This window comes from Stylophora pistillata, chromosome 6, assembly GCF_964205215.1.
Source record: "Stylophora pistillata chromosome 6, jaStyPist1.2, whole genome shotgun sequence".
Classification (NCBI taxonomy): Eukaryota; Metazoa; Cnidaria; class Anthozoa; order Scleractinia; family Pocilloporidae; genus Stylophora; species Stylophora pistillata.
In genome coordinates, this window is record NC_142524.1 from 33,614,891 (window position 1) to 33,634,491 (window position 19,601).

General features: G+C 38.1%; 2 protein-coding genes across 16 annotated transcripts in view; both read left to right on the forward strand.

The window, feature by feature from the left end:
• LOC111324976 (voltage-gated delayed rectifier potassium channel KCNH5) overlaps positions 1-16,107 on the forward strand; it is a 30,881-nt gene extending 14,774 nt beyond the window's left edge. For 9 of the 10 annotated variants that reach the window (XM_022928645.2, XM_088763457.1, XM_022928653.2 and 6 more), the window contains 10 exons: positions 2,222-2,307; positions 4,608-4,838; positions 4,976-5,095; positions 6,331-6,449; positions 8,491-8,877; positions 9,834-10,248; positions 10,860-11,059; positions 11,807-12,059; positions 12,482-12,678; positions 14,255-16,107. In XM_022928645.2, coding sequence (XP_022784380.2) covers positions 2,229-2,307; positions 4,608-4,838; positions 4,976-5,095; positions 6,331-6,449; positions 8,491-8,877; positions 9,834-10,248; positions 10,860-11,059; positions 11,807-12,059; positions 12,482-12,678; positions 14,255-14,992 — 2,739 coding nt within the window. In that variant the 5' untranslated portion in view covers positions 2,222-2,228 and the 3' untranslated portion in view covers positions 14,993-16,107. Of the gene's footprint in view, positions 1-316; positions 1,665-2,221; positions 2,308-4,607; positions 4,839-4,975; positions 5,096-6,330; positions 6,450-8,490; positions 8,878-9,833; positions 10,249-10,859; positions 11,060-11,806; positions 12,060-12,481; positions 12,679-14,254 lie in introns of those variants that run through there. The other variant, XM_022928644.2, reaches the window with a different exon arrangement.
• A 1,687-nt stretch (positions 16,108-17,794) lies between these two features.
• The window catches only part of LOC111324975 (WD repeat-containing protein 62), a 34,775-nt gene continuing 32,968 nt past the window's right edge, over positions 17,795-19,601 (forward strand). For all 6 annotated transcript variants that reach the window (XM_088762926.1, XM_088762930.1, XM_088762925.1 and 3 more), the window contains exons 1-2: positions 17,795-18,101; positions 18,273-18,364. In XM_088762926.1, coding sequence (XP_088619052.1) covers positions 18,003-18,101; positions 18,273-18,364 — 191 coding nt within the window. In that variant the 5' untranslated portion in view covers positions 17,795-18,002. The remainder of the gene's footprint in view (positions 18,102-18,272; positions 18,365-19,601) is intronic.

Here is a 19,601-nt window from a genome sequence, read left to right on the forward strand (position 1 = left end):
AAAGTGCTTAAAAAATGTTTTAAAAGTCTCGAAAGTCAGCAATTCGGGTTATGAGCGCTGTTGCAAGATCAAAGTTTAAAGATACATTGGGACAACGTCGAATAAAACGTGTATTAAAATTTTAGTAACGTTATCTTTCGAATTCCACCCATAAATTTGATAGAATTTATTGCAGGATATGTAGAGAAAAAGAATTTTTTTTTTTTTTGGTGGAGGCAACTTTCTGTCTAACAGAAATCTGTCGTAGAGTAATGTTTCGGCTCTGTGGTCCGCAATGCGTATATACGCGAGTAACAGTAGGGTTGGGTTTTTTGTGGACGGTATAAATGTTTTAGGCTAATTTCCTTCGACAAAGGGCATGTCAAGCTGGGAGAACTCTTCCCAGAAAGTCCTAATGAATAGAACTTCAGAAGATCGGCTAAATTGAAGAGAATTGGAATAAATAAACAAAGAGCCTCAGGGAATTCGTCAGTTGTCTTGCTGTGCGAAATTACCCAACAGAAAAATCCTCAACCATCTTTTACGAGTAGCCTCAATTACGTAACCAAACTGCTTTTTGTTAAAATATTTTCATTGTACTTAATGTAACGTTTTATTAAAGCGAATTATCATGATTGAATTGTCTGAACTTCGTAACGCCAGAATTACCCAAAATGCACGAGTTCTCTAAGGGTGCCTGACTGGGATGAAAACGCCAAAACACATAGTAACCTCATTTTCATTTTCGAGGCGCCATTCACTAAACATATGTTCCCTGTGGTGTGCTTAAATAAACGAAGGGAATATTTCCATATTTCTCAATCATTACGAAATGAGACAAGCGTTTTAGCGAAAAAACTGGCAGACATCGAATCGGAGAAAGTTGGGGTTAGTTATTAATTTTATGTAGAGGGATTTTTATAATGTTTTTTTTTCACATAAATTAGTTCGATCTAAAACCTTTTAATTGTAACGACCTATGATTACTTTTCATCACCGTAGTAACACTACACCACAAAGTGTGAAAAATTATTTTTTTTGGTGAAGGTTATTAGAACACCCGGAGAGCATCTTTTTCTAAACCTCTGTCATTATTTCATTTTGTAGCAATACAGAAACAAATAATCTATGTCCTAGGTATATCTCGAAAGAAGGCATTTTTTTAGTTATCCACGTTAGTCAATTACTGACACGATTTTTTTAGTATTTATTTCAGACATTTTTGGCCGGTTGTGTTTTTCGATGATTTTTGACAATTGTAAATCAACTGAGCTGGATGACAGTTGTCTGCACCGAATCAGATTAATTCCTTAAAGTTGTATTTTCCTCATAGCGTTTTTGTCTCTCTTCTCCGCAATTTGTAAAACTCTCCACTAACGAATATGTCGTGCCTTTCACATCGAGATATACTATTAAATATTTCATGTGTTTACGATAAAGTCTTTGTCAAGAGGAAATTGACGTATCTCTATTAGGCGGTACTACCGCTAACCAAATGTCATTTTCGTCAAACGCTCATTTCTGAGTGGTCGAACTATTGTTGTTATGGTAATTTATCCCAGTGTAGATAATAAAAGCAAATAGTCAAAAATTAAGGGGTGAAAAAGCCGTCTATTCCCACACGACAAGAAGCGCGTGTTAAAGGCACCGTTCTCCGACACTTCCAAATCAAGAAGCTTAAACATGTAAGCATCAATGTCTTCGTTTATTTACTTCAGTTTTAGATCAAGCTCGTAACAAAAAATCGTTTTCGTGAGAAAGTGACAAACACGGCCCTCACTTTTGAAAAAAAGACGAGTTTTAGTCAAGATTTCAGTTCGTGAAATTCCCTAACCAAAACGTTCTTCGTCTGATAGAGATCAACGCAGACCTTTTAGAGCGTCCGACAAATTTCTCGGCCAAAGCCTTTGAAGCCATTCATGAAAGACCTCATTATTTTTAATCCAATTCATCAAGGCTGTACGATGTATTTTCTACCGTTTTCACAGCGTTGGAAGGCTCAATATTTACTTTCCATGTATGTACGTATTGTTTTGGAAAACAGGTGTAGGAGGCTTCCAATTGATCACGTGTCAACAATGCGACATTAGAACAACAGGAGTTTAAACTCCATACTCTCTAGATAGGCAATATTTGCACTTGAATATTCATGTGGATATTTCACAATTTGCATTCATGATAACTTCAATTTAGAATAACCGAACCAGTGGTTTTTCCAATCGCTGAATGAATGTGTTTTCAGGGACGAGATGCCAGTTGGACGGAGAGGTCTTGTAGTTCCTCAGAATACTTTTCTAGAAAATGTTGTTCGCCGTTCAAATGGACTACGTAAGTATTGCTTTATTGTAAAAAATGCTAAACAGGCCTGTACAATAAGAAAACATTATTACGATAGATATTACAACTAAAACTTCAAGAATCGTGCGTCGAAATTCATATCTGATTCTAAATTTGCAGTCCTCGGCACATTGAATCTTTGAGAATGGTCGTTGTGTGAACATACATGTGACCTTTGTTGTGATTTTATTTAAGTTTGAAAATCTTGTTGATATGATGAGATATCAAGTTTGGGTTTGTTTGACTCTTTGATTGTTTTGCGGTGATATGCTATCAGAAAACAAAATGGATTAGCCAAAACAAAGCTTCACACACTATCAGAAAGGACCCTCAAGCTAAGAGTCCTGACTTTGACAAAGAAAATTTGTTTCGACATACTGGCGGCAGCTTTAAAATTCGCTAAATCTAAACCCTCGGATAATCCTGTAGGGAATAATACGAAAATATTCAACAGTGACAAAAATTTCCCTCTTTAAATTAATCGTGAACATGATTGTTTTTGTCATTTTAATGTTTACATTACTATTCTACAAGACTTTTGTCTTTAAATTTAATGACTGCGATACACTCTTAGATTTCTTTTTGCCTATCGCTAAATTTAGGCAGGTAAATCTTGTGTTTTTCTGGTTAAAATACCTTTGGAATTGTCTGTGAATATAAATAAGTTGTTGTCCATTTAGACTGCATTCGTGCTTTCTGTTGTGTAATAATTAAAGTCCTGATTATGAAACAGGGAATGATAATGGTGATTAGGTTAGAATTCATTGCCGGACTCGTTCGATTTCACCGAAAATATACACACGATTTCGTAGATTATGGAGGGATTCAAAGTGAAGTATTAGTTAGTGAAGCTTTTCGATGTAACCAAATTTGATATTCATATTTTGAAATCCTTTTCATTCGAGAATTGGTGCAATTAGCCAGTCACGAAACTACTGAAGATAAACCCCAGGTTACTCGTGTCAACTTTTTGAATGGAGGTTTTTGTTTTCAGAATTTCTTTCTCATCATTTTCTGCAATTTCAAATCGCAATAAATTTCTTTTCATTAGTACTAATGGATAATCCGGCTATCCGCATTATTTTGAAAGTTCAGTAATTCAGCTATTTCGCAGGGCGCTGCATGTGGTATTTTGCGAGCCATTTTCAAAAAATTCTTGAAAAAACGTGGAAGGTTCCAGCACCTTCGAAGACAGTGTTGGAAGTTTTCGTTATGTAAGACATCTCATCGTTTCCTGACTGAAAATTAAGCCAGCTAAACACTATCAATTAACGGGAAGTTTTTGTCACATACGGAGACTATGAACATAAAAATAGCGAACACTGTTTTTTGTGAAAAAGAAATATATTTTAGTAATCCTTTGTAATGCGGAACATAGTTTATCCACACAAAACAAAGGTTTTAAAAGGACAACATTAATTTGGATAAAGCAGTATACAACTTTTTTCTTTTTTCTCGTGGAAAGATCAATTTCGGCGAGGCTGTCAGACCCCGTTGAATAAGGTTTTCTTATCCGACTTTTTTCTAATTCTTCCTCGTTTGTCGCGTTTTTTACAAACAGGAAATTATGAAAAGAAGTAGGAACTTAAAACTTGTGTTCGTCGAACGTGTGACGCCCGCTTGGAAATTGCTGGAAAGGAAGTTTTTATCACGTTGTAAAGATAACTAGCTTGTTTTTTTTTGTTTTTTTTTTTCAATGAAAATAAACAAAAAGCTTCTTTATATTCCCGTCAGTCAATAGCTAGAGCTTTTTCATATTTTATGTGCTGTTACCAGAATGTAAAACCCGAAATTGCGTTTCTGTCAGAAGTCTAAAATCAAAGTACTCCACTTCTCTGTATCTCAGTATCTATTCCAAGCAGTGAATATTTTTGGGAGAGCAGACCTTCAGCTAAAAGCTCAAGAAATAAATTCCATGTTACCGTAGGTCTGTTCAGTACCAGAACACAGAAACTGCCCAAATATGGATAGAACAAAAGAGTGACGCACGAGGCGCAGCTGAAAGCGTTACCGATGCTCTTGCTACATTTTAACGTCTTCCGTGTTCTATAACTAAGCAGACCCGCGGCCGGCAACATAGAATCTATTTGTTTTACATAATGAGGTAGAAAAACGTAGATGGTGACGTCATCTACGCGTCTGTCGTCCAATTGATCAAAAGTAAGAACCAATTAAAACGCTAAAAAAACTCAGCTTATTTTGTAAACAAAAAAATAAGGTAGTTGTTCTAGTTCATCCGTTTATGAAGTAATGGATAAATGCATCACATATATACTATATTTTGATTGCAGACTCGTTATTCGTACTGGGGAACGCTCAGATTCTAGAAAATCCCATTGTTTACTCGAGCGATGGGTTTTGCAAGTTCACGGGATACACGCGAGCAGATGTGATGAAGAAAAACTGCGACTGCAACTTCCTGTTTGGTCAACAGACAGACCCCGAGACAATAAGAGAGCTCCATAACGCTTTGCAGGCGAAGGCGGCTATTCAAAAAGAGTTCATTGCATATAAAAAAGACGGTAAGATGATATGTTATAACAGCTGACCAATTTGAAATTAAGAATACCAAATCGTGTAGATAAGTATGAGCGACACCTTCGAAAAAAATAAATTTTGGATAGTTAGAAAATTCCATACCTCTCATTTGTTCTTTTAGGTACACCAATGTGGGTTTTGTTCCACCTTGGACCAATCAAAAACGAGAAGGGCGAAGTGATGTTGTTCCTTGTGACGCTGAAAGACATCACGGAGTTTAAAGATCCTATTGTGGGCACAGGTAAAAGCTAACCTTCCCCACTCTCATTGTGAGCTAAACAGGAGCAGGAGCCCATCAACGGGAACCTCTACAACTGATTCCTTGAGTCAACTCTTTCATGAGTGCATTTACCTTCAGAACAGCTTTGTGCCGCGAAAAGTATCATATTTCTGTTGAGTCAAGCGCGAATCGCAAAATCACATTCGCTCTACAACGCATGTACGCGGATGTTTGATGTCATCAACTTGATTAAATTGGCATAGCTTTGTTTGTATTGGGTGAATTAAACCTCTGTGGCGCTCAATCTTCTGGATTGAGTCTATATTAATACATTTACTCTCGTCTATGTTTAAACTATTAAAACAAAATTGTCCAAAATCATACACTTTCCAAGAATCAGAAATGAAAAATGTTAAAGAACTTTGGATAAATAAGATTTGAAATATATTTGCTGGATTGCTTTTGAATTCCACTTTTTACCACCACTTCCATGCGATATCTTTAGAACAAACTTGGAAACTTCTGGAAACATGTAGTTCAACCTTAGAAAAGAACTGTGAGTTTTCATTAACGCTTTAAATACAAAAGTATCTGTTTGAGAAACAGCGCAAGAGACCAATTCCTTTGTCAACGTTGAATTTTTCGTTTTTATCCGAACTGTCACGAGTACTCAAACTCGATTCATCCGAAGTACCGAGGATGAGTATTCAGCACTAGGCTTCCCTGCGTTTAAAAGTTAAAGGATTACAGTAGAGCAGGCAATTACCATCTTGTGACTCGATTCCGACTTGCACCCTTAGAAATTCATCTTCTTCTTCCGTCTCCAGTGTATCGAAAAAAATAAACACAAACAACCTGCCATTTTGTTGTTGTTAACAGGGAGCGTAACGGCCAGTCGCTGAAACCCGCGCTCGACTTCAATGAGCTCATGCTTTTCTGGTTTCAGTCAGTTGGAAAAGAATGAGCTTTTCAACCTATATCGGATTTTTCCGGCCCAATAGAACATGGAAATATCCAACCAATTCAAACAACTTGAAATGGTTTATCCTTATTGAACAAAATCTTTATCTTTTAAAAGGTTATATTTGAATTAGTAGTAAGGGTTTAGAAAAATATAAACATAATCCACTTTTTGGATAAGATGATTGACTGATTGACTTTATTTTTGATAAAGGCTAAAAAAAAACAAGATTTACATGCTATTCAAAGACTCGTGTCCAGGCTTACTGTTTATACCTTCACATGCTTTTCTCTAGACAACGGAGGCCCCAAGGGATGGGCACGACTCAACAAAACTCTCACGCGGCATAAATCAGTTCTTGTCGCGTTCAAACAGAAAACTACAACTCAACGGAACGCTCAGCAAATCAACAGTGTGAGTAAAATCGTTTATCATTTTATTTACTAATCGCATAAACTCTCACAAGAACAAAGGGAAGGCAAGAATGCTCCTTCTCAGTAAGTTTCCTTACCGGAGACGAAAAGAAAGTAGAACGCGTGAAAAGAAATTGATAACGGTCGTAGATGAGGGAGGATTTCAAGAAAAAAATGTTTATAAACCAGACAAAAGGTCGTATAATTTTTTATCATTATCGTCATTATTATTATTATTATTATTATCAGTATTAATATTATTGTTATTATTATTATTACTATTATTATTATTATTATTATTACTGTTGCCTTATTATAGTCATTACTATAGGGGAATCCTTGTTTACAATATTTGCCTCATTAGCAAAAGCAATTCAGTTTCTGATGGAGCTAAAAGTAAATCAGTTCTGAATATCGAAAGGTCAAAGTACGATTAACTTGGCCAATGAATACGAGCCTGATGCATTGAATACTTTTTGTGCAACACGGGTTTAAAAACTCAAAATTTTACATAGAATGTATGAGCTCATTAGCGCTTTTGCCACCCAGAAATTTTGCAGCTTTTGATGGACTATTTCTCCTTGAATATTACACCCAAAGAGCTAAAAAATTTCACCATGTACTAAGGTTTTCTAGCTCTTTAGCTGCCTGAGGTCAATTTGTATCTAACATGCTTCCTTCTTTACGCAAAGCCGTATGCAAATGAGCACATATGTAAACAATGACGTCAGCATGAATCCGCCTATTGTTCTATCAGTTTTCGCAGCCCGAAAGGCTATAGTAGCAAACGCTATTAAACACTCTTTTACTAACAAATGCAGCTGTCATCCAAGTACTCTGAATTATTTCAACATAAAACCATGGTTATGTTTCACTCGGCTAAAAAATTAAGCTGTAACATTACGGAAGGGCTAAGTTTTGGTACACTTGAACAATTTCAGTTCAGTTTTGAAGTTATTTTTTTTTTCAATGCAATTCGTGCGCAGACTGCTTGCCAATTGAAACAGTTTTTTCATTCACGAAGCAACTGTTTGCGGATGCATTTAACTCTAGGGGTGTGTGTGTTTAAATAAGTGATTCCTCGTGATTATACGTTGATGCAAGGCGAAAAGAATTTTGAATTTGAAAATAGTTGACTTCCTTTGTTAACTAAAAAAGAAAACAGTGCTGCCCAATCATTTGGATAAAGTGCAAGTTCCTAATTGCTGTTGAAGGCAAAGCCTACGGATTTCTTTTTCTACCATTCAAAACCGAGCAAAACAGAATCTGTGTTGTTTTGATAGCATCCTACCAGTTAATGTTTACGGTTTATAAACAATTCATCAAAATGTCTGTAAAACCTGAAGAAAACGCGACAATTTGTCGACGGCGAAAGGAGTCGACGGTGAGTTAGAATAACACATTGTTAGCGCCGTTTTTTACTGAAACAAAACCGCTTTGATCTTTGCCCGCGGAATAACACATTTCCTTCTCAATTTATCCGTAACATTTTCGCCTCGGTATAGGGACTTAAATTTTATAACGATTGAAAAATTTCTTATCCACAACGAGTATATCGTGGCAGATATTTCTAATACGAGACCTAAATGCAACTTTTTAAGTTGTGCTTTCCTTCACGTGTTACAGCAAAAACATGAAAGATGAAAACCGTTTCGTTGTGATCGAAGAATGATGTGTTAAGCGCGCACTACTGCTGTCTTAAACCAGTCAGAAGCCATAAATGGAATCGTATATTTTAAACTACATGCAAATATTCAGCCCTACAGGAGATACAAATTAAATAAACGTTTGGATATTCTGATCTCAGTTCATGTTGAAAACTTTTGCATTTTGATTAGGTGTCGCATCAAGAAGCAGATGTTCCAAAACTCTATTAATTAGTGACTTTCTTTGACCTCTGTTTAATTTACGCAAGAAAAAACTCATTTTTACAGCAGAATTTTCAGTCGCCTTGGATTGCAAAATCTATTCCCACAGAAAGCAAAAAAATGCGAATTAAAACGCGTACAAAATTTGAAACTCGTTCTCGTTGTGAATTTCAGCTTATGTCGCTGAATGATGATGTGTTGCCAGATTACAAACTCGACGTGCCCCATAGGCCACCGCGGGTGATTCTTCATTACACCACGTTCAAAACAACCTGGGACTGGGTGATACTCTTCCTGACGCTTTACACCACGATCTCCGTGCCGTTCCTCGTCTGCTTCGAATTCGAGCATGACGCCGTCTCTGTCTTGGACCTGCTCGTTGATTTGATGTTCTTAGCCGATATTGCCTTGAATTTCCACACGACTTATGTTGGAAAAGATGGCGAAGTTATTGACGATCTTAAGATGATTCGTATGAATTACATTCGTTGTTGGTTTTTTCTGGACTTGGTTTCTTCGCTGCCATATGGGATACTCGCTTACGTAACGAATAGTAACGCGGTAAGTTTCACTTTGTACGATTAGCATCAAGTTTTTCCTCGCTATTGATACCTAATTTAGCTTACTTTCATAAATCATGAAAAATGTCATCATACTTTATCATACATTACTGCTTTCTTAGGTTGTCAATCATTGTCATGCTCAAACTTACTATTCAATTACGCATAATCAATCATCTTTCACACCTCGGGCATAATTTCTAAAAGAAATCATCATACGTTATCATACATTACCACAGTGTTACATTATCAGTCATTTTCATACATCATCGCGTTTGATCATACTCCCACATTACACAATTTTAATCATCTTTCACACCAGGGGTATTGTTGCAATTTCGAAAATCTCTTAGATTTGAGGATTTTCACGATACCTCACGTTATCATTTTTGCAATTCACTTTCGTGTTATATGGTTCAAGGGCTTTACTTTTAATTTTTTTTTTATGTTTCACTTGTTTTAGTACAGTATAACTATACATCTTCTCGATAAAGCCATAAGATGGTATATTGACCAGGAAGCTTACATCTTTTAACTGCAATTGTAGTCATACGCTCTCAGGCTGGTATTGAAGTTATTTCTAGATCGAATCATGATGTTAATTGTTCTCAGTACGAGAACAGTTGAATAAGCAGGAAGAAGCTGTCAAATAATATAATTTATTTCGAGCTCAAAACATAACAAAAACCAAGATGGTCGCTACAGGAAAAAAAAAAAAAAAAAAGTACCGAAGCCCGCAGTTCTCGGCCGCAAAACCACAAAAGGGCGGTAAAACGAGTGGTATTTGAACAAATCTTTCTTAAACATGGATTATGTACAAAAAATACGTAAAAGGAAATGTCAGAGGTTATCGTTTTCGAGGAAGCTCCCTTAATAATTATATAAATATATAAAATGAGAACTGTAAGAACTAGCGAAAGTTTATGTCATAACTAACAATTTTTTCCTCCTTTGTAGAGCATGACAACTTTACTGGGATTCCTGAAAGTATTTCGCTTGTTAAGACTGGGGCGAGTAGCAAGGAAAATTGACAAATACCTGGAGTATGGTGCGTCTACGTTCTTTCTCCTGATGCTGTCATTCTGTCTCGTGGCACACTGGTTTGCCTGTCTTTTCTACTTAATCGCCACAAAATACGATAACTATGACAAGTACGGTTGGCTGTATATCTTAGGGAACCAGATAGGGACTCCTTACAAAATGAGGAACGAAACGAATGAAGTAGATCCGGAGACGGGCCCCACCTATGCCGCCAAATATGTCTCTGCTCTGTATTATACGCTGACAAGCTTAACAACGATCGGGTTTGGAAACATATCGCCTAATACAACCGCTGAAAAGCTGTTTGCATCTATCACAATGTTGCTGGGAGGTGAGTGTAATCGTATGTTTGAGTGTCGAAAGTAACTCGCTTTGCTTTACCTCGCTTTGTGATTGGTCAAAGAAACCACGCGCCACACTGTCAACTAATCAGATGCGACTTGGGAACTTGCATTTTCCCGCGCCTTGGAAAGTTTCTATGCTCCAACTGAAATTTCCGCACTACATTTTTCTTTGTTTTGATTTAAGTTTGACAGATTAGTTTTCTTTTGGTCTTGTGACCCTGGATCGAAATGCGCCCTATACAACAATTGAAAGATTTACTCCGTCAATACAAATGGAAAGACCGGTGATAAGGCAGGAGAATAACCATTATCTATTCATATGGTTTGAAAGGTGGATAGATATAGAGTAATGACTCCATCTTTCCTCCTTTCCTGACTTCAAACCTATGCCACGTTATCTATAAAACTGCGACACCTGGCTACATGTTACTCGCGTCTTTGATGGAAACTGTTTCCCGCGCTTTCCTGCCGCGCATTGTGTTCCATGTTTCCTTTTTTTAAATCTGATTTGGCTTTGTACTTTATGGCAAAATGAAGCGAAAGGAGATGAGTTTCAGAATCACACCTAACACTAATATTTTGACTTACTTCACTTTAGCAATCTTGTTCTCGCTCATTTTCGGCCAAGTCTCTGCTATACTTCAACAAGCACAGAAAAACACAGCAAAATACCATTCGATAATCGACAACATGAAGCAGTTTAGTAAACTGTATAAGCTTCCAGCAAATCTCGCGACCAGGACGATTGACTTCTTCATGTCCACGTGGGCAATGAACAAAGGAATCGACACAGATGAGGTAATAATAATAATAATAATAATAATAATAATAACGAATATTTATACAGGATAGCCCTTCAGTGCAGGAGCACTGTTATCAATGGGGTCGTGTCTAAATAACATAATATAAGGATAAAAACTAGAATAAGATAAGAATGACTACGCACCTAACTAAATGCCCTATGCAAAAAATTAGATGGATTGTTTTGCCAAACCTATGCCGTACTGTGCAGTTATGGATTTAACAAAGACGGGTTCGGCTTAACCACGAAGATCTAAGAACGCCAAAGGATAACTCCTGCATATTTAAACTTCGTCCCGTTAAACATTGTACAAATATGGGGGGAGAGTGAAGGTAAAACGTAAACAGTCACAAACACTTCATTTGCTGTCTCCAAATGGGTTCAATTTAAAATTTTTCAACCAACCCCAAATGCCAATGGCAGGATTGCCTAATTATCTTCTTTTTTTTTTAAATATTGGCCATATGTAAAATTCATATTAGCTATCTGGGTTTTATTGGAAGGATTATGTTCCACTCCAGATCGGATGGGGCAAGGTATGGCTCCTGGGGGGTGGGGTGAGTCAATGAATGGCTTCCTATCCACCCCTTGTCACTTTGACACCGAGACCGGGTTGACTACCGGAGATGCAAGTCACGTGTCTCATACGCAAGCTTTGAGCCTGATTAAAAAAACATGCATGAGCTCTGTGACATAAGAAAATTACATAAAAGCTAAAAGTGTCTACCCTTGTCAAACCTCAGGTCTTAAAGTATTGCCCTAAAGATCTCCAAGCAGACATCTGCGTTCATCTCAATCGAATGATCCTCGAGAACAATCCCGCGTTCCTGGAAGCAAGCACGGGAGTCAAACGAGCGATCGCCCGCAATTTTTGGATCTCGCACGTGGCACCTGGCGATCGAATCATTCATCATGGAGAAAGTTTGGATGTGATATACTTTATCGCGCGCGGATCTCTCGAGGTCAAACAGGGAGAAACTGTTGTCGGTTTGCTAGGTAGGGATGTAAAAATAATAGAAAGGAAAACTTTGTTACCTTCCGTTATCGAACATCCCCTATAAAGGAACCAGTGTTTCCAGAAACGAATTAAAAAGAAGTGCAATGACCAGAGGGAATACTTCTGATGTATTACTAAATTCTCATTTCGCACTCGAAAAGAAGTACCTTTAGCCTGTGAGAAGAGTTTAAAGTCCAGCAGAAAATTTCTGGTGCAAGGCAATCGAATTTAAAAGTTGACGGTTAGTTATTGCACAAAACCGACTCTTCGTCTTTTCAACGTCCTTCGGCTGTAAAAGGTTGGGTGCTACTCAAATATGATAATTTCACGTTTAGGCGAGAACTGATCAGTTTTCCTTTAGGGAGTGTTGTAACCTACTCAGAGTGTAACCACCATGTTGTATTTATATTCTTCCTCAAAGGTGAGAATGATGTGTTTGGGGACAACATCTGTCATGAGCCCACAGTAGGTCAGTCAGCTGTGGACGTGTTTGCATTAACGTACTGTGACCTTCACTGGATTCAGAGAGACGCACTCATCGAGGTGCTGGAGTTTTATCCAGATTTTGCCAACAAATTTACCAAGAACCTTGTGCTGTCGTACAACTTAAGAGATGAGGTAAGGGTATGAAGTATCTAACAGCATACCAGCGGCTTCCATAGAGGTAGTTTAATCCATTTATTGGCTAGTCGATCAATGGATCGATTGAAAAAATGAGTGAGGGATTGATTCATTAATTAATTGTTGAAGGACTTTATGATTGACGAAAGAACGGACGAATGACTGACTGACAGAGAGAACGACTGCAACCTCGTTGGAACGACTGAATGAATGAATAAATTAATGAATGATTAATTTATTCATTTATTCATTGTTTGACTCATTTATAGCTTGCAGTGCAGGCGTCTTATTAGGGCGAGTTAACTTGACAAGCTTGCGATTGTTTAATTGACCAGCCATGTTTGATTCAAAGTTAAAATGGAGGGGGGAGGGGTGGGAAAGGTTTCATATGTCATACCACTCCCCTCTCCTTCCTTTTGACTATCACTCACCCCCTCAGTATTTCTTTCTCTCCCCAGCCTTCCGCTGCTGTAAAAATCAAAGATGGTAGCAATGATTGTCTCCAAAATATACCAAGCACTCGCACCCTCTCTTCAGACTATGTAACTGACTGACCGCTGGCCTGGCTGACTGCATTACTGACAGACTAATTGAAAGATTTTACACCTAATGCAAATATGGCGTGCAATTTGAATTGCCATTGTTCTGGACTCACTAACATTGTCTTCACGTGGAAACACAAAAAGATTATCACACGTGTGAGAGGCTAGTGGGTCCAGAACAATTGCAATTCAAATCGGACGCCATATTTGCATTCGGTGTATTGATTGATTGACTGGTTGCTACTGGCCATATTGGTCGAATGTATTCCTTATTAATGAGGTATCATTCAAAAATCGTAGTTGTAGAAGGTAGCCATGCTGGTTTAGAGAACTTGCAAACTGAATCTTTTTTTTAAGAACCGTATAGCAAATAATAAACACAACCACGTAATTCTTCATCGAGGATTTGGAAACTAGAGCGCTCTTCGATGAAGTGTCGTGAAACCAAAACCAAAGTTACTTACTTACTTAAAATTACTTAAAAACATTAGATCTCACGGGACTCTGACGCGGTGAGGATCTATCCTTAATTATATTTCGTGTTTTTAATTATTACATTTTATATATTCAACTCGGTGACTACATTGTTAAATTCTTATATTTTAATATTAGCTAGTTCTTAATTCTTAATTTATATAAATTTATATACCTTTACAAGGCTTTATAATTTCCTATTCTCTTTTTATTTCGTGGCGTACCTGTAAACTAGCTTTTAGCTCAGCGTTCTGACCACGTTAAATAAATTGATGATTGATGATAATGATCACAAGGGCCAATCAGGAGAAAGGAAAATAACTCTAAGAGCCAATGAGCACTCAAAGTGAAAACAACCAAACTGTCTAAAACGCGGGAAAACGCGGACGACCAAATCGTGATTGGTTTTAGTTTTGCATCTGATTGGTTGAGAGAGTAGCACGAGTTTTCTGGGCCAATCACAGAGCGAAGTGAAAGAAAACCAAAGCAATCCCGGTTCACTTTCGACCACTTACGTGAAAATTGCTTTATGTAACTTGTTTTAATTTAAATTCCAGCTCAAGATTCGTAAACGCACCCCAAAGTTGGAAATAGCCAACGAGGAACAAAGGGATAGACCAACGAGTGTCACATTTCGACACAGGAAGCAGAATCGAAAGCTGAGTCTGGTCGAAGAATTGGCGCAGAACTACGAGTTTGACGATAGTCAGGTGGACGGTGGAAACACAAGTGAAACAGAGATCGACATGATGGTCCTCCCGAAGACACAAACAAGAAGTATGGCGTCGAACATTGTCCGAACGCGTCCCGAAATCCCGGAATCGGGCACCGACGTTTTGTCGAGTTTGTCCGAAATGAAAGGCGAGGTGAGACGAGAAATCGAAGTTATGAACATGAAAATGACTCAACTAGAAGAGCAAATCTCGACTATTATTAATATTTTGAAAAGCCAAGGACATTTGCATAGTCCACGGGGTTACGGATCCCCCAATACTAGTTTTGAGAAAGGAAGAATGTCTGCTACTTCATACCTTAATGATACTACCCCTCCAGAGGAGGCTCCAAGCAACCAGAAAGACAAAGAGGAACGTTTACCGGAATGGCTCGCCCCGTCCGGGTCCTCGGGGACTCGTGCTGATAGCGTGCCAGAGTGGGACGACTCTACTACTCAGGCACAGGAACAGAACTCGGCCCAGGCTGCCAGTTTATTGAACAACCAAACAAACAGAAACAATGCAGAACCCGATCCCAGACTCCTTCAGACGTTAGGCCTTTTTAAAATGGGCAAAAAATGAGGACCACGAAAAAGAAATCCATAGCAGTATTCACACGGCATTTAGATGTAAAGACCAGTAACAAATTCGTGTAGTATAAGATACCCGCGTAGAGCGATTCACGATATCGGTCGCGCCTTTCACGTTCGCGAACTTCATGAAAGAAAATGAAATAAGATCGCATCAGACTTGGAGGCAAGAAGGTCAGGATTCATTAGCACTTCGTAGAATCTAAAGACATTATTCTACAAACAAGACTATAGTTTTTCAAATCAGGCGGCAAGAATCTTTGGCATCGTGGAAGTAACTTCTGGGCTGGCTGAGAGGTTCAATAGCACTAGAGATGAATCATAGACAACTTTGAATCCATACAACCATCCATTCGAATAGTTTTAGTTTACGATACCGAAACAAATGGCGAAGAATAGATCAAACTTAGGCGATGGTTTCATTTCAAAAGCCACATGTGGCAGGACGTCAAATGGGGTTAAACAGTGCAGTATGTTAGAGAAGATTTAGGGGATGGATCATTTTATTAAGGAAACTACCTGGACTGTTATTTTTTTTTGTTTTATCTGTTTACCATATTTGAATTTTTTAGAGTTTCGTGTAATCACAAGTTCGGTTATAACTGGCTTTAAATTTGCTGTCAAACAGCAAGTGATGTTGATATTTAAAAACTTGTGATGATGTTGATAGTTACGATGTTAGGAAAGTTATTTAAAAATCCGGAGTGCCTTCTTTAGTCATGGTCAAACTTTCTTAGCTTTGTTCATGATAAAACCACAGTGCCACGGCTGCCACGGTGTGAGTAAGGGCGGTGAAGAGTAAAAAAGTCGAGTAAAAAAGTCGAGTAGAAAGTTTGATGTTGTAGTAACAAAAAAATGTAACATATTGTTTACTATTTGTTTATTTATCAAATTAAAATAGCATTGTAATCGCTTGAAGTATCAAGATACAAACGCCAAGTTTGCTCGCCAAGGATAACTTATAGTTTTTGTCACCCACTTTTTTCCACAGATACTCCCCTACACGTTCCCATCGCAAGATACGCATTTCTACATAGACAATGTTTAATGAGTCAGCCGTTATTTACGGGAAAAAAGTCAGTAATAAAAGGAATCCTTTCAGAGTAACGATTGGTCGTTTTTGATATGTTAAATCTTTCCCTAAACACTCCCAATCGCGTGTCGTATGTAAGATTCTTAAAAATAAATAAAGGCTGATAGTTTCAAAAGAAACTGTTTGGGGCTGCGTCGGTGGGAGTAATGAAATAATTTGGATATATCAACAAAGTTGAAATGATAAATTGGCCACCGTAACGATTACAAAAGCTGACCTTTTGAGCGTTAGCCCTTCGTCGAAGGGCTAACGCTCCGACGAAGGGCTAACGCCCGAAACGTCAGCTTTTGTAATCGTTAAGGTGGCCAATTTATCATTTCAACTTTGTTGATATATCAAAATTATAAGATTATTAAAGGCAGAGATAAAATTTACACGGTTTCTGAAGCTAGTTTCTCCTCATATAAAAAAAAATTACTTTGGCGCCTGTTTGGCTTTCTTCAGAAGCAGATGTGAGGTATATTGAGTCTCAATCTTTCTCTTGTTTTTCATTACTTTCAACAGTCCACGATAAAATAAATACCTCATCTTTGTAAGTAAGGAATTAACCCACTTCTCGAAGATCTTGTTCAAATGGACATGAGCGTTAACCTTGGCTGCTCACTTTCCAATTGGAGAGCACCCGCTTTGGTAGTTACGTACAAACTCAGTGGCTCTGTTCAAGTTAAAACTGTCCATATCCTTCCTCCGATAACATTGATAGAAAAGATAGGTGTTTCTTCATTCTTATTACACGACTCGGGCAGTCAGAGGGCCAATAACTAAAATCAACCAATCAAAATGTTCTATTGCCGGTCAATATTCTCTCAGTATTGGACCGGGCACTGTCCCGAATGGTCCCGAATGATACCGCACTTGTGTCCTTCTGAACTTCAGTCGTATAATAAATCTCTTATTAAACAAGTTTGCTCGGGACCGTACTGGAAGAATATCGGCCCTCGGTATTTTTTGTACGGACCTCGCTGCCCTCGGTCCGTACTGTCAAGACCTCGGGCCGATATTCTCCCAGTACGACCCTCGCGCTTGGGTAATAAGATATTTAACAATTATTCCACGAGCGCGCGTTGGATATGAGATGATAGATAGCCAACGAGGCGCGTAGCGCCGAGTTGGCTATAATCAACTCATATCCAACAAGCGAGAGTGGAATAATTGTTTTATTAAAAAAACGCCCCCAAGAATCTTCTCGACTTTATTTTGTGAGAAGAAACCGGATTTAACAATGTACAGAAATTAGATTATGGTATATTGGCTCATATACCATAATGGCTGAGCCAATAAAAAGTCTTGAACTGCATTATCCAATGATCCAGTTTTTAATAAATATATATATACATCTACTGTTTCTAGATAAAAACATACGTAATTTTGTTTAAAATTAGATTTAGGCGACGTGGTGCTTCTAATGATATCAAAATCTAGGAGACGTTGTTTGAGAAAATCAATACGCGTTACAGAAAAAAAATTAAGTCAGTGTGGGAACTTTCTGTCTGCCCATCTGCTTTGGTGACACGTTTTTTGCAAAGAAAGCTTAATTTGAATGTTCGTACGCCCTGCGGGCCTATGTTTCGTATCAAAAACTGTCGGAGTAGGCTGGGCCTAGCGCACTCGCGCACTTTGCGGTGGCGGGCTTGAGATAATTTTGAATCGTTTGATCATTCGGACACTCATCGGAAATACGTAACGAGTTGTTTTAGTACGAGAGGGAAAGGCACTGAGAGGATTATCTGTGTGTTACGGAATGCAGCGATTTTAATGGGTTTATACTCGTGACATTAAATTAATTTCTGGCTTCTATGTCGGTGCTCCGACATGATACAAGGATTGATCACGTCCACCAGCCGTCATACGAACAACAAAGCCTCGTTCGTCCAGTGTACACACACCATTGCCGACTTGAGGACATGAAATGAATCCAGATAGACTTGGCCGAATTCCACCGCCTACAAGGCGACTAGTAGTTCGAAAAGCGAACAGCCAGAGGGATTTACGTCCTATTACCGAACGGGTGAGTATTTTATGTTGTTTTTGTTCCGTTCATTCGAGGAAAAGTGGGCACGTACTGTGTACTTCCAATTTTAATTTGTATCCTTCTCGGCGACTTTACGGATTAATTAAAGCATTCTGTCCGAGTTCTCCAGGATTATCCTAAGCTTCTTTTATTTGATTTTTCTTCTAGGCAACTCTAGCTAAGGTTCTGGGTTTGACAGTCTCCAGGAACGCAGCTTTAGCGTGCGACCCGTTGTCTGGAGTAGTCGCTTATCCGGCCGGGTGAGCCAAACTTGTTTTAAATCTAGACATTTCATGTCGTGAATTTTGCCAGCATACAAATTTATTTTGCCTCAAGGAATGGCGTGGGTTTATATAATGTGGTTAAGTTTATTTGATAGACAATATTTTATCCTCTTTGAGTTATCGAATAAAGAAATATTTCGCCAATAAAGTGGTAATAAGTTTGGGAGGTCACACGAGAGAAGATTGTACGTGACGACTTGTTGCTTTGAGATACACGATATGTAACTAACTTACTTAAGAATCCTTTTTAATTTACAGCTACGCAAAATTCCCTCACGAAGATAAATGGACGATGCCTATCAAAAATATTACTTGTCATAATAATATTAAGGTCATCACTAGCAAAATATTCTGGCGAAGTTCTATTGTTAAATTTTAATCACGACTCGGCAGTTTCTTCCGAGTAATAATTAGGGTTTTGATCTTGGTTGTTGCTAGTTCAGTGATCTTGTTGGGTAATAGCCTCTGGATAAATATAAAACGTGAAAAAAAGGCGACCCGAATGTTCGCCGATTGTTTTCATGCGAAATAAAATGCTGAAAAAGCTTTGCTCTGTCGGAAGCATTCATAATTCATAAATTCTATAACGCTGATCTCACACGTCTTTTTCGGAAAATCGGCGTCGATGCCGAGCTCAACGATTGCATTTAAAATGAAATATTCAAGCTGTATATTGGCCCTAATCGAAAGTGTTGATTGAAATTGCTCGTAGTTTGTTGATACATATAACGGCCGCTGAAAATTATGCACATGTTAACTAGATTTGAAAGAGTACAAAAAAAATTATTTTTTGCGCGTTTATTGTATGTTATTGTAAATTGGGTCGTCGAATATTGCATGAGAAACGGGGCACTCTCTGTTAAGTACCTTAGGAAGAATAAAATTTAATCGCCTCTTTTAAGCTTCCTGTAGGGAGTTATTATGGTTTCTTAGCTATTCGCTATTTGTGTTGCATTCATTTGTTATATTTCTTTATTGTATGTGCTCGCACTTGAGGGCAACTATGTAATATTTTCGAGCGATTTCAGGAACAGTCTCGATTCGCCTAGTGTGTTCCACTTGTGCACCGCAATGTCAAATTTAATCTTTTCGATCGCAGCGTCTAGAGGGGCAGTTGCTATCGCCCACTTCACAGCTGTTGAGACATCACCATACTCATATCATTGTCGAGTCATACTGTATTTGCATTTTGTTTTGCTTCGGGAAGGTAATT